The sequence below is a fragment of the Ictalurus punctatus genome, chromosome 7, assembly GCF_001660625.3.
Source record: "Ictalurus punctatus breed USDA103 chromosome 7, Coco_2.0, whole genome shotgun sequence".
NCBI classification, from domain to species: domain Eukaryota; kingdom Metazoa; phylum Chordata; class Actinopteri; order Siluriformes; family Ictaluridae; genus Ictalurus; species Ictalurus punctatus.
This window is the reverse complement of record NC_030422.2, coordinates 8159174-8174585: the sequence shown is the minus strand read 5'-3', so window position 1 is coordinate 8174585 and position 15412 is coordinate 8159174. Positions and strand designations below refer to the sequence as shown.

The 15412-nt window shown below is 36.5% G+C and overlaps 2 protein-coding genes across 3 annotated transcripts; both read right to left on the bottom strand.

Moving 5' to 3' along the window:
- Positions 1-1200: 1200 nt before the first annotated feature.
- On the bottom strand, positions 1201-7891 carry LOC108267709 (tripartite motif-containing protein 16). The gene is made up of 6 exons (XM_017472056.3): positions 7448-7891; positions 7276-7371; positions 6932-7174; positions 4002-4155; positions 3850-3909; positions 1201-2522 (listed from the first exon to the last, which is right to left on the bottom strand). The coding sequence occupies exons 1-6, from the start codon at positions 7793-7795 to the stop codon at positions 1981-1983; spliced, it is 1443 nt and encodes a 480-aa protein (XP_017327545.1). The 5' UTR covers positions 7796-7891; the 3' UTR covers positions 1201-1980.
- Positions 7892-12150: 4259 nt separating this feature from the next.
- On the bottom strand, positions 12151-14985 carry gig2q (grass carp reovirus (GCRV)-induced gene 2q). 2 transcript variants are annotated; one of them, XM_053681461.1, is made up of 3 exons: positions 14297-14985; positions 13874-13959; positions 12151-13404 (listed from the first exon to the last, which is right to left on the bottom strand). In XM_053681461.1, exons 2-3 carry the CDS (start codon positions 13942-13944, stop codon positions 12939-12941), a joined length of 537 nt encoding a protein of 178 aa, XP_053537436.1. In that variant the 5' UTR covers positions 13945-13959; positions 14297-14985; the 3' UTR covers positions 12151-12938. The 2 variants fall into 2 exon arrangements, with proteins under 2 accessions (XP_053537436.1, XP_053537435.1); XM_053681460.1 differs by having other exon boundaries at positions 13874-13947; positions 14296-14901.
- Between the last annotated feature and the right edge of the window lie 427 nt (positions 14986-15412).

Below are 15412 nucleotides of genomic sequence, written 5' to 3'. Positions count from 1 at the left end.
TTGCTTTGGTTGTTTCAGCTTGAAAGGAGCAATGGAATCTTGGCATTAAGTGGTGTACTTAGAGTGTGCAGGCTCAATAGAAAATGTTTGTTTAGGACAACATAAAGTTGATCAACCAAGTCTAAATAGGGGGAAGTCTAAACCTCTGGTTATTATAATCTTTCTCTAGTTAATGTGTACATAGGAAAACTATGGCATGATTATATAAAGCTAATTTTACTCAGATATTATTGGTCTATCTTTGTAGATTTTAGTGGTCATGACCTCTGCCAAGAGATAACATTACTATAACTAAGTGTTACTTAAAGTATATAACTATAACTAAGTGTTATCAAAATATAAATAACTAAGAAATAAATACAATATCAAGGTTTTTACAATTCAGAGTCAGATTTAATTTGAGAGGGTCAAGCAGAATTGGAATGACAAATTTGAATATATTCACATTGCTTCAAAAAGACAGGAATACGTGGGAATCCATCTACCACATCATTGGATACCGTCATTAGTAAATGGTAAATGGCGCACTTATATAGCGCTTTTATCCAAAGCGCTTTACACTGTGTCTCATTCACCCATTCACACACCAATGGTAGCAGAGCTGCCATGCAAGGCGCTAACTTGCCATCGGGAGCAACTTGGGGTTCAGTGTCTTGCCCAAGGACAATTCGGCATGTGGAGTCATGCTGGCCAGGAATTGAACCGCTGCGCTGTAAACCTTATTAAATCATCAGCCATAAAATTCCACCTTAATCAATATGATTTTATTTTAGAAATTTAAAAGAATCTAATTAATTAACATCAATAATCATTAATGTAATGTTGTATAATCCAATCCAAAGTTATGCACTTGAAGGGCGTAAGGCTTAGTGTGTGAAACTGGTTAGAGCCTTCAGCAAGTGTTTTAAATTTATTGGATGAAATTAGAGACTAATCTAACTTTCTAAAGACTTATCTAAATTATCTAACTTTCCATTCTTGTTGATCAAGATTTTTCTTTGCCCTAAATTCTACATCACCAATCCTCATGGATGTTAAACTGTACATTCAACTGATATTTACTCCTAAATAGCCTGTATGTCACACTGACACATAGCATACTCTCAAAGTTGCATCTAAACGGTCAGTTAAAAAACTCTGCTGCCACAGTGTAAAGCATCACACCAGGGAAATACCATAAAATAAAATACATAAACAGCATTGCCTTTTCAGCACTTGATATTTACTTGATAGTGAGAAGCAATTAGAAGACAATTTTAAAAAGAAGAAGAAGAAATGCTGAATTTGTGTCAGATGTGTAAGCAATAAACTGTTGTATTTAATTTCACTTTCATCAGTGTGGTGTAGTCATGCTGCACTGAAATGCAGCCACCGTCCAATCAAAGCTCTATCGATACTCAGGAGGTATATTTGGAAGCAGGACAGGGGAAAAATGCTTGAAAGTGTTATTCAGTGTTGATTGTTTTGTGCATGTCACTATGTACATGGGATCTGTGTATTGCTTTTCTATCTGAAAGGAAACCACACGGTGAAATACAATGCTTACATGCGTATTGCTTTCAAACATGGATTTCGTTCATTTCTGACATACATTCAACATTTCATTCTTAAAAAGCATGTCCTTGCTGCTTGTTTTTCATTTGTGAGATCAAACAAATCAAACAATGTAAAAGCAACGCAGTGGAGATTTTGTTTTTCAGTTTGGCACGTTGCTCACATGTCACAAATGAAAAGCCATACTTTTTGTGTTATGTATTGAATTTTTTTTTAAGGCATAATGTTGTTCATACTAAACTGCTGTAGTATATATAAAGCGACAATGTTCAACACAGCATTCTATATTCCCCATTACATGATACTACAATAAAGGAAACTGTTGACCTGTAGAACCTTAATAATATGCATAGAGTAAACATTTAAATCTTAATTGCAACAGGTGTAAGCACACCCGCTTTGAGAAGGAGGATGATCTTATACATTTTAGAAATCACAGAGTCGGATATGAGCGCCTATCCCTACCAGTCCAAAACCAGCATATACAGGCTCTGTAAACTGCGTCTGGGCCTTGTAGATGAGGCTCAGGTTACCTGAGACATTGTAAAAGGCCAAAATCCCTGCTCCATGATCCAGATATATTCCTATTTTAGAACAATCTAAAGATATGTCTTTGTAGGTTTTCTGGCACTTATTGTCATGCCAGAATTCGTATATGCCCCCATAGTTGCGCAAGGCCCATGAGTTTTTGCATCTGCCAAAGAGAGGGGCCTGTTTCCCTTTCCTTTTTATCCCTTTGTATGAGACTGCAATATTAACCCATGACCCTTTTGTACCACACTCCACTTCCCAGTAACGTGGTGAACCACGCAGACCTTCTTTGCATAAGACCTGCAACCGCCTTTCAAATCGGTCAGGATGGAAAGGATAGCACTCCGGCATTTGGACAGCGGTCAGTTTTGTGTCCAGAATATTCAGTTGGAGGTTGTCATGCACCGTATTTGTATCCAGATTAAGATTGACTGCATCTGTTGTGGAAAAAAAATTATACAAAGTCAATTACTGGTGAACTGGTATGATATGCTGGAGTAATTCAATTCAATTTTATTTATATAGCACTTTTAACAACAGACATTTCACAAAGTGGCTTTACGGAAATCCAGATATAGATTTAAACTTGAGTTTGAACTGGAGTAAGCAAAGACTCATACAATGAGGCATCATTAGCTGGTTATATGTAATAAAATGTGGCTTGTTTTGATTGCTAATGCCAGGTTAAACTATCATCTATTCCAGTAGCTTACATAATTGGCTAGGCTGCAAGTCAAATTCAAACTAATGGTAAATATTGCAAACTTGAAAAGATTCAATGGTGTTTTTATGCAAAATGGTATAGAAACTTCAAATCAAAATTAATCTAAAACTTTTAGATAAGTAATACAAGTTACCTTTTCACATGAAAACATGACATCACTGATTTGTTTGTCAGGTATAAACATTTACTTTCTACTTTTTAAAAGTATTAACTGTTTTACTTTCATTCGAGAACATTTTTCGCTGGATACCACTTTTAATCGCAGAAGATTTTCAAACAATATTTATACTTTTACTTGGATATAATTTCTCTGTACTTTGTCCACCCCTGGTAGTTACTATGGTCGAGTCGCATGGATTACGTGATATCTGTATCAAACTTAGAGATGGGAGTGTCTTTACGATGTATGCACATGTACTACACATACAGTTGCAATCAAAATTATTTAACCCCCACTGCATATCAGGTTTATTGTAAAAATTGAAAGACTTTCAGCTGTTTGAAATGAACAAATCAAACAAAAGCAATCGGAATAGTTAAACTTATAATGACATCTCCAGTTTTAAAATTATTCAACCCACTGAACAGAATCCCTCACAACAGTGCAAATATGTAAAATAGGTGTTGTCTCAAGCACACTTGATGCAACTAATCAAGGGATTGAATAATTTGAATCCCTTAGAGTTGAATAATTTTGATTGCAACTCTACCTCATTTTAATATGAACTGAATGCTTTGACCTTTATTATTTTGGCTCTTGATCAATTAGTAGGTCACTTGACCATAACATGCCTGTAGGCTATACCCGTGTTTGGAACTCAATAACTTACCAAAAACCCCAGAAGCATCACATATCTGACATGTCCTTTTAAATGTTATCTCTAAGGTCTTGTTCACTGTCAAATGTCCAAGTTTTAAATCTGGCCAATACTTGATTTCGTTTTAGTTATGCCAAGATACAATAGAGAACAGTGAGCACTTCCTGGATTGTCTTTATACTACAGAAAAAGCAAAAAACAAACAAACAAAAAGGAACTCACATTTTAAGAGCTCCTGGTATGTTTGTGGTAGGGGTGCAGATACGATACCAGTGTTTTTTACTGTTAAAGAAAAAGAAGTGGAATTTCATGACACAAATTTTAGAAACAAAACATTTCTCTGCAATTAATTAAAAAAATATCATAGAGAATACCTCTTTCAGAGATTGTCATGAATCGCCACTGGTAGATTATGTGCAGTTGTTTGATAAGATTTGAGACAGCATCAGTCTGAAATGGACAGGATGAATGGACTGACAGAGCTGGGATCTGGATGAACTTTGAGAGATTGAGAACAGAAAAAGCACTCTGGGGGAAAAGACAACATTTTTTGTGAGTTATAATCTCACAGAATGCTTTTTGGAAGGCAGTCTTGCTATCAATTCTTCACTATCAGTACAAATATTTCATTCAAAATACTACTATGTCCAAATACTGTCTATCTATTAGCTTATATTATATACTGACTTATATTACTATAAAACACTAATGAATGAGACTAAGATCTTTCATCCAGCATTTACTTTCATAGTAGTTATTAGAAGCTATATTTGTTTATTTACAGAACATATTTAATGTGTTTATTTCATTATAATTTTTCCATTTGTAATGTGTGTAATATTATATAATAATATATTAGTATATAGTTTATAGACAGAAATGACAACTAGTCCTTAGAACTGCTGTAATGAGATGTCAATGTTTTAGGACCCTTAGCACATCATCACCATCTATCTATCCATGTAATAGCAACAGCATCCATCCATCCATCTATCTATTCATTCAGGGAATTAGCAGGTTCCATCCATCCATATTTCCTTTGATCCTTCTGTCCATCCATCCATCTATTCATGGAAGGAAGAGCATCCCTGCATCCAGCCAGCCATCCATGGTATTAGCAGTATCCACCCAAAAGCCCTCCGTACATACATACATATATACATACATACATACATACATACAACAAACAGTATCTATCCATCCATCCATCAATCCATCCATTCATCCATTCATCCATCCATAGAATGAACAACATCCATTCATCCTAATGATCATCAACTAAGATGGGAAAACACAGAACCTAAATAGGGTAACTAATTAGGGGAACACAAATCAGGTGTGTACAAACACCGAAAGTGAGGCAGACAACAATGGAAGAAATGTAAATATGTGAGTTAGGGAGCCCTCTAGCTGTTGGGGTGTGTCAGGGGCGTAGCGGGTCATGGGGGAAATTGTCTGTGGTGGATGTGACACAATCCGTCCATGCAACAAATAGTATCCATTCATCTGTTCTTTTATGGAATGACAACAGTATCCATCCATCCATCCATCCTTCCTTCCATTCATCCACTGAATGAACAACCCCGACCCCCCCCCCCCCCCCCCCCCCATGCATCCATAAAATTAACATTGTCCACTTCAGAGTACGGAGGCAGCATTGGTCAAGGTCACTAGTGATCTGTTAATAGCCTCAGATTCTGGTTCTCTTTCCATCCTTATCCTTCTTGATCTTAGCACTGCTTTTGACACTGTCAATCACAACCTCTTATTAACTGACTTGAAACTGTCTTTGGTGTTTCTGAGACTGTTATAACCTGGTTTAGATCTTATCTCTCTGATCGCCGCCAGTTTGTTTGTATGAGTGGTTTCATGTCTGAGATTGGCTCTGTTCCTACTGAGGTCCCTTAGGGATCAATTTTAGGCCCCTTACATTTTAGTATTTATACATTTCCTCTGGGATTGCTCTTAAGATCACTCAGGCTTATTTATCACTTCTATGCAGTGGATACTCAGATTTATATTTACTCTAAGCCTGGTCAAATTGTGGATGTTTCTTTTCTCTCACATTGTATTTCTGAGATAAAAACATAGATGACCTAAAACTTTTTGAGTCTTAATAGTGATAAGACTGAGGTTTTGCTTATTATCTCTTCTCATCTGCTTTGTAAAGCTGGTTCACTAATGTTGAAGGTAGACGGCTCTGCTTTGGAGTTCCAAACTAAATTAAAAAATCTAGGAGTCATATTTGATTCAAGTTTGTCTTTTGACCCACACGTACAATCTACTGTCAATAATTCCTTTTTTCATCTCATAGCTATCGCTAGACTTCGCCCTATGCTATCTTCTCCTGTGGCTAAAAGGCTTATCAAGACTTTTGTTTTTTCTTGTATTGATTACTGCAATGCATTTCTTGCTGGGGTTACTAAAGCCACACTAAGTAAATTGCAATGTGTGGAAAATTCTGCTGCTAGGATAACTGACTTATGTCAGGAGAAATGAACACATCACTCCAATACTGAAGTCCTTGCACTGGCTCCCGGTCAGGTTTTGGGTTGATTTTAAAATCCCTCTGCTCACATATAAGGCATTGCATGGTCTGGCCCCTTAGTACCTGTCTGCGCTTTTAACTTTATATATGCCCAAGTGTCATTTGCCCTCTTCTCAAGCTGGTTTACTGGCATTCTCACAGACACGGTTGCGATCTGTAGGGGACAGGGCTTTCTCGTCCTATGTTCCTAGACTCTGGAATGCACTCCCTGCTCATATTAGAGATGCACAAAATTTAACATTTTTAGATCTAACCTAAAAACTCATTATTTTAGGTTAGCTTTTTCTTAAGGGTTTTAACCATTTTGTATTCAAGTCTGTTTTTTGTTTCTGTATTTTTTTGTGTTATCTGTTCATTTTTTTAAAAATCTTTTTAGTATTTTCTCATTGTGTAAAGTGCCTTGAGAAGCTGCTTTAAAGGCGCTATATAAAAATAAAGTTTATTATTATTATCATTAGTAGTAGTAGTAGTAGTTGTTGTTGTAGTAGTAATAGAAGTCTTATTATTAGTATTAGTATTATCCATACATACAATGATGCAGCAAACAGAGTCCATCCATGGAACTCACTCACTCACTCACTCACTCACTCACTCATGTTTAAAAGGATGGAGATTTTCCAAAAGCATTGCTTTTGGCCTAATAATCTTAAATCTGTCAAACTTTAAGATTATTTGTTTAGACAGTGCATTAATGCAGTTCCTTACTGGCTTGATATTCTTCATTTTCAGAATATGTGCTTTTGTAAATGTACTTACTTGTAGAAAAGAGATGTTGTTGTCTGCTTGAGAGAGCGACTCCAGGTGATGTAGTTCAGCATCTCTGCTCTTCAGATCAGTGATCTCCTGTTCTAGTTTCTCTAATAGTGTATTAACTTGCTTCACAGCAGCCTCTTCCTGAGTCAAGATCAGCTCCTTCACTGCATGCTGCCTCATCTCAATGGAGCATATCAGCTCTGTAAAGCTCTTCTCATTCTTCTCCACTGCATGCACTGCTGATGTCTTTAAACATTTTTTTTTTAAAGTACTGTATGCAATCACATGTCACAAGAAAGATCAGCGTTTCATAACAAAAGTGAATGTCTATATGTATAGATAAATACCCTGAATGAATCTATAGCTTGTTTTAAATCTTTCTCCTCTTTCTCCCGGGTCTGAATCATCTTGGCTGTCTGTCTTTGCATTTTCCCAAGTTTAATCTGAAAAGTAAGGAAGAAAATTGTAATGTAATGAATACTGCAGCCATTCTATTTCCCATAGTAGAAGAAAGCATACCTTCTTCTCAGGTACCTCGTCCTCAATCAAGACAACATCATGATTTTTGTGTTTATTTGTAATGCACAGGTGACATATGCACTGCTGATCTTTGCGGCAGAAAATCTCCATGAGTTTGCCATGCTTAGGACAGATGCTCTCTTTGAGGCTTCCCGTAGCCGCCACCAGCTTGTGTCTCTTCCCCACAGACAGAATCTTATGCAGATCTATATGGCTTTCACAGAACGAAGACATACACTCCAAACAGGATTGCTCTGCTTTACGCTTCCTTCCAGTGCACACATCACACTCCACATCTGAGGTTGCAGTGTAGTTGAGATCCGCAGACGGTGCTGTCTTTTCATCCATGGTGGTAGAAAAAGGAGATTTTAGAAGTGCCAGTCTGGCTAGTTTTGTTTCTCCTGAAATAAATGTGGTGCCACAAATTTCCTGGTGTGGGTGTGGATTTGGACTGAGGCCGAGTTTACACTCTGACTCAGAGGAGTGCTATTCATTTAACCACAATAACAGCCAGTTCTGGTTTAGTCTTCCTCTATATGCTCGTAATTTTTTCCCAACATGACTGTACAATGGAGGCAGTGGATAGCATTGCCAGCTCATAGTTCCCGGTTCCCCAGTTGAAACCTGAACTTGGGTTACTGTCTGTGTGGTGTTTTGCATGTTCTCCCCACAAGGGTTTCAACTGTTCCCAAAAACACACCCATAGTTGGATTGGCTACACTAAATTGCCTCTAAGTGGTGTATACAGTATGCGTGATGGTGCAAATCCACCAAAACATAAAGAAGCAAAATGCAAAACCAAAGTGAGAGCTTGTGTTTTAGGTATTGTCACCCATTTTGCACTTACTGTATCTTCCTGATCAAGCAGTTGTGCCTATGAGTCACCAATGGCACAGTGTCCCTATGCTCTTTCTGCAAAATGACAAACAGCAAATAAGCTCATCCACAGCTTCTTGTTTGCATGTGTGATGATGGTCTTGAAGGAAGTAACATCACTTGTGCACTTGCTGATGTAGCCAGTCACTGATGCATGTGATGTTGTGGTATGTAGAAGACTCTCTGAACATAAACATCTGAATATGTAGTAGCCTCTCAGAGCTCACGTTACTTATTGGAGTCACACTTGTTGTGACATGGTATACTATTAGCTGTGCCACCTTAAGCAAATGATTTTTCTTAAAAATGAATTGACTTTTTCAGCTGATCTTGTAGCCCCCCCCCGCCCACCAACCCACAAAACTTGGAGGTCAAATATTTATAAGTATTCGTGGATACAAGGTGCTTAATTTGTGGCCTTGAAGTATTAACCCATAGCCTCAATATATTAATTCCTGTCCATGCCTTATTATTAAAAAACAAAAACAAAAAAAAAAACACCATGTCACTTCAGCCCAGTTAATCATGCTTTATTCACCTATTTTAAAGCACTGTTTCTTTAAAATATGGGAAACTCATTCTTAGACACTTTCAATGTCCATTAGATAAGAAATGACAATAAATAGAATCAAAAATAAAACAAATCAGTGTGAGAGTTTATATGAACAAAAGCAGTGGCAGCTGGTGCTAAAAATTTTGGGTAGGGTACAAGCAAACTGAAAATCATACCGTTAGTAATGTGGGACTGCATGTAATATAATAGCCATTTAACAGGTGATATAACAATGTATTACCACTGCTTAGCTTACTAAGAAAATAAATGTTTATTTGCTTATTTCGGACCTGCCTGATACGTTCGGATGCCTTAACTCTGGATGGAGCTCTCATCAACTCCAATTCCAAATGGATATTCTTACAGGGTTGTTCTTACTAGTTGCTGGAACTTTGGTTGTTCTTACTATGTTCTTATTAATGTTCTTACTATGTTCTTACTAATGTTCTTACTAGTTGCTGGGACTTCGGTTGCTTCTAAAGGCCCCTGGACTGCAATTACACCATACAGTTTTGCACTCGGGTCTCGTCTGAACAGTGGACTAGTTCAACAAACAGACTTCATGTAAAACCATAATGAACTTTCCTTTACTTTTACACTATCTGTTGTTACCCAGATGAGGACGGGTTCCCTTCTGAGTCTGGTTCCTCTCAAGGTTTCTTCCTCATATCATTTTAGGGAGTTTTTCCTCACCAGCAGCTTGCTCAGTTGGGATAAATTCACACATTTAAAATCTGTATCCCGTGTTTATATATTTCTGTAAAGCTGCTTTGAGACAATGTCCATTGTAAAAATACAAATAAAATTGAATTGAATTGAATATTTACTTGAAAATAAATTTTGCCTTGCTTCTAATGCCAGTCCTGTAGCCTTCATCTAGCTGTTCAGCAATGTTAAGCTTCCCAAAAAACTGTAGCCTCATAGCATTGTCAAGATGGCTGCGGTTACTTTCATGCCATTTGCATTTTTCAGAAAGATGTTTTAAGTCTCGTACCCCCATTGTTGTCCAGTACTATGAAACAGCAAACAAGGAAAACAATAAAATGTTTACATCACTTCCAGCTAGCCAACTCCGTTTGTTATAATGAGTGCTGGAGAAACCCTGGGAGTAAGATCATCCCCGATCACTTGACTGCTGCTGAATTTGTAAGTTGGGTCGATCTGGTCTAACTTCTTTATCCTTTTTTACCTTCATTTGAACACCTTGTGAAAGGCTTTTTTGTAAAGATAAAATCGAATTTTCTTTCATCTGGAAGAAACGTTTCGCCTACTTCTACATTATTAACCTTCTCTTGCAGTGCCGGTCATCTGACAAGATGCTGAGTGGGAAAGAGAGTCGTTGAGAATGGACCAATCACATGAGGTCAAAAAATATAAAAACAATATTGATTCACTAACAACAAAAGTGGGAGAGAATGGGGTGCAATGAGCTGCACCCCGAAGACAATCTGAAGCAAGCCAATTAGAGAACAGCCTTAAGTCACCTGCTTTTCAAACGTTTAAGGACCTACATACACACTCATTTGGTCAGTGCCCTGCACACAGATATGATCGAAGTACAATTTTGATTTTATTGATTTTTTAATAAATGCCAACATGACTAAAAGGCAAATAGTGAGACAAAATATATTTTATTTCATAATTATTTATATATTTAACTTATGTTTAACGTGTTTAAGTAGCCTTCTTCTGTGGATAACTTAAAGGGGGCAGTGCTTCTTCCAGAGTCACATCATCTCCTGAAGTCTGTTCTCCTCACAATAGGGTTGATATGGTTGGCAGAAAAGATACATGCAAGCCAGTAATATACCAACATTGTGTTAGGTCAGGTATTTTTATTACATTTTCTTGCACACTCCCAAACATGTAGCTCAACATAGTCCTTATTTCCTCAATAATGTGGAACAGCATCAAGGCTATATTATGAATGCCAACCTAAAGCACTACACTCTTTCTCCTGTAATAATGTGGCATTGTGTGTGGCACTCTTCTCCATACCCTATCAATATCCTGTTTGTGTGGACCAAGCTGAAGTGTGAGTCATCTGTGAAGAGGAAGTCATACACTGAGGCATCTGTCTGACTCCCTCCACCATGTCTTACTGTCTTAATAGGCACGGCATGTGAATGGCCCCCTACATTAGCAAAGGTCCAAACAATCCCCTTATGTATAACTATTTAGTCTACCTTTCAATAGAGACCAAAACCATGCATGTACTCCAAATGGTTCAAGAACCGCTTTAATTTTACTTTGGGTATGACTTGGCTAATCACATTAGACTAATTATACAGGCGCTATACGTTATGAGAATATACAGAAAAAACACACTAACCAGATTCTTATGGGTTTGATTATATTTACAGATATCATCTGTATCACAGCACACTAGAACTAGAAGAAGTAGAAAATTGCAGACAAAAGCAGCACAGTGTGGCATTCTTTTCCTGCTGTGGGGGCCAGTAGCTAATTCTTTTGAGTGCTCAAGTGCAATTTTACGTCATCGAATCGGAGTCACATAATGGCGGCCTCCATAGGTTCAAATATGTATTAGATATTAAGGATTTTTAAAGTAATGAACATGTTTCATGTGTTTCTAGCAACATATTTTAGAAAGGAGAGAGCAATTATTGCATGTTAAGGCCTACAAGTCTTTAGACAGGTTGAAATATTAGGTTTTTATCTGGGTTAAGAATGATTACTGTACTATAACATTTTGTTTGCTTTGTGACGTGTAAAGTTCTATTATCATGCAGCACTCTACTTATGACAACAGAAGGAACTGTATTCAAATCGTTTAAAATTAAGTAGTAAAAGACACAAGACACAATAAAACAAAGTGAAAGAGCACATATCTAAAGCAATAGCGTCTTCATAGATAACTAATATGGTTTTTAGGTTTCATATATATTATATTATAATATATATTAACCCTAACCCATAATATATATTATATTATAATATTCCAGAAAGTCTAAACTATTTCATATACCACAATTATTGTATTATTTTATTTTGTGCAATAAGTGATTTTATATATATATATATATATATATATATATATATATATATATATATATATATATATATATATATATATATAATTATTATTATTATTTATTTATTTATTGTTAATTCAATGAACACAAGTTTAATACCAAAGTTTAAGTCAAGACAGTTTAATACCAGATGAAACAAAGTTTCAATGCACTGGATAGGTATATGGATTTTGACACACCCACCCACACACACACACACACACACACACACACACACACACGGCTAAAAGGCACTTTTATTTACTGCAGAATATCTCAGAATCTTAATAAAATTACCATACAAACAAATTAACAAATGTCACTGTTATGGACGCTGTATGAGGAAATGTTTCTCATAATTTGGCCTTGGTTGCATTAGCCTATACTGTAGTTTATTTTTTATTTCAAATATGATCAACGTTTGTGTAAGTACTAAAGGTGTTGGGGAATTTAACATGTAGCATTTTAATTATATTCTGCTGAAATGAATGAAATGACTTGAAAATGATTCGTTCATTTTGCTGAATGAGATTCAAAGATCTGAGTCAGTAAAATGATCCAAACTTCCCATCACTATTAGACACACGGTTTAGGAGAGAGTGCCAACCCTTGTTCTGAGTAGACAGTGTAGTTTGTTACTATAGGGCAGTTTATATGCCGAAGACTTTTCTTTTCTGCCTTTCTTTTGTTAGAGTAGCTGATAAAACTCTAGTTAGCTGTATTTTGTTTTATTTAGTTCTTTTCTTTGGCACCTCTCATGCTCACCTTCCCACATCGTTATTGTTATATGTAGTGTGAGTGTATTGTTATGTTATTTGTTTTTTGTAAATACTGTAATTATTGGGTGTCCTTTTCACTTTCGGAACTTTCGTCTATTCCTTTTTCTTTTACTGCATACCTGCATGGTGATAGCTGCACACACATCTTTTAATGTTATACTCCCGTTTACCCCTATAGTAGCCAAATATTCATCCACACATCCACACTTCATCCACTGTAGGTTTTTAATGGGTCTGGATTAATGGGTCTAATTTGGAATAATCTTTAGGACTTCAATTCGACTTGGATCATACACGCAGTCCTCCTCTAAACCACTGGCCACCATTCCACAGTTGGGAGGCACCCAAGCTGTGTCATAGCCATGCTGATGCCATGTCTTCTGCAGGGGATGGCCTTGATAATCGATCCTCTTCACTTTACCCACTCGTACATTCACCATGATGACCACTAGACTCTGTGATCGTCCCTGTAGTGGATATCGAGCGGCTTTTTTAAAATCACGGCTTAAATAGACCCCACGGCCAAGCATGCCATCAAAAGAGGGAACGAAGCCTTCAACTTGGATCTTCTGTGCATTCTTCAATGTAGTGCCATGATACAGAACAAAAAATCTGTGTCCAGGATAATGTTGGCGATGATGGCAGTCAGCCATCACCACTTCTCCAATGTCCTCAAGACCATCGTCCTTGTTCTTATGATATTCTTCTAAGTCACTGTTATCAAAAAGACAGATATATTAAAGCTTTTTTCAGCCATATTCAGAGCTGAGTTAAATGCATTGAGTGGTGATTTAATGCTGAAATTGTGTGCATAGGTATTCAGACCTCAGACATAACTAGAGGTTTAAGCACTACACAGATTTTGTTTGGGTGTCTAAATTATGAAAATTTACCAGCATAAATATTGTTGTAACTTTTGCACTTGTCACCAATTCTGAATACGGCCCCATATAATTATCATTTATTCATAATAACGAACTACTCAGCTTATGATTTTGAAAGAGATAAATCCTAGACATTTAGCCTTTTGGCCAACAACATGTAACACACACTAGATTTTTCTTGTGTATACTGCATTATACCATGTTGTCACACACACACACACACACACACACACACACACACACACACACACACACACACACACACACACACACACACACACACACAAAAACCTACACACCCTAAATAATCAGGAGGGATGTCATCCAGTTCATCTTCCATCTTCTCGTCTATTTTCAGCATTTCTGCCATCTCCTTGATTGAATCAATGAAATTGGGGGGGGGGGGGGGGGGGGGGGGTATCCATTTTTAAAAAGAATTTTATAGCTCAAATTTCTCATACTATATTTTAAGTATATTATTAACAATTATTGGCTGCAATTATGATAGCAAACTTTAATTAAACAAAATTGTAGCTAAATACATAGTTGTTTTTTTATTATAGCAATAATACAATTTTATGTAACTATGCTTAAAGTGCACTTTAAGATTAATATAATTTAAAGAGAGAGAGAGAGAGAGAGAGAGAGAGAGAGAGAGAGAGAGAGAGAGAGAGAGAGAGAGAGATTGATTTCATAAACAAATGATAGAATCCAAACTTACCTGTGCCACAGGTACACCCTTCTTGGAACAGTCTGCAGTTCTCTTTAATATAGTTTCGTTTCTGACTGTGTGTGGCTTCTTATATAGCTAACAAGCCTCAGGATGACATCACGGATTAGAAAGATGTTTTGTATAGCTTTTTAAATATCACCACGGCATTGCACCATTCTCTACTTATATTAGGGACATAATTGAATAGGAATATATTATTTACATGAAACAGATAAGCGTTCTCCCCCTGGCTGCCCGGCTATTGTTGTAAACAGCAATTATAAACAACGATTCCCTATATTTGGAAACATTTGAAAGGTCACACCCATTTTGGGTTTAAATCCAAATAAAGATACAAATATTTTGAGCACCAAACAGATTACATTTGATAAAAGCCTTCCATTCAGCAATGAGTGAAATGTGCCATTACTATACTCTTAGAAAAAGGCTTGGTCTTTTGGATGGTTATTGGGTCTAGCATTCTAGACCCAAAGATTCTACTTCAAACCCTTTTTCTTAAAAAAAAACAACATTGTTATAGGGTTATACATAGAACCTTTAAGGTTCATTCCGAAGAAAACAAACTGAAACCACTTTAGGGCATTAGACGGAACTACAGAGAGTGTAGCATGTGGCCACATAATTGGTTGTGAGAATTCATTAGAAAAATATTGACACCTTAGTCTAAATCAGCAAACAAATCTATTGCTCATTAATGAAAACAAATATTTAAATATGTTAATTTAAAATGGTGAAGCTCTATTGTTTCTGGAAGTGTTTTGTTTACTACTACCACTACTATTACTGCTACTACTAATAATAATAATAATGATCATAAACACTGATTCAAAAAAATGATTTATTTTCGAACCCTTATGGTTTCTCTGGGGAACTCTAAAGGATTCTATGCAGAACCCTTCATCTGAATGTCTCTCCTTTTTCCCTGAAAGGAAAACCCAGTCTGAAACACATTAGATATCATTATATTGAAATGTTTATGATGTGCTTGCGGATTCTGATGCTAATTGGTTGGTTATTGTATGTATGCATTTTCATCATTCCTCTGAGAAGTTACTGGCCGTCTGACATCAAAGCGACATTGCTAGGTCATTTACAATTTTGTATA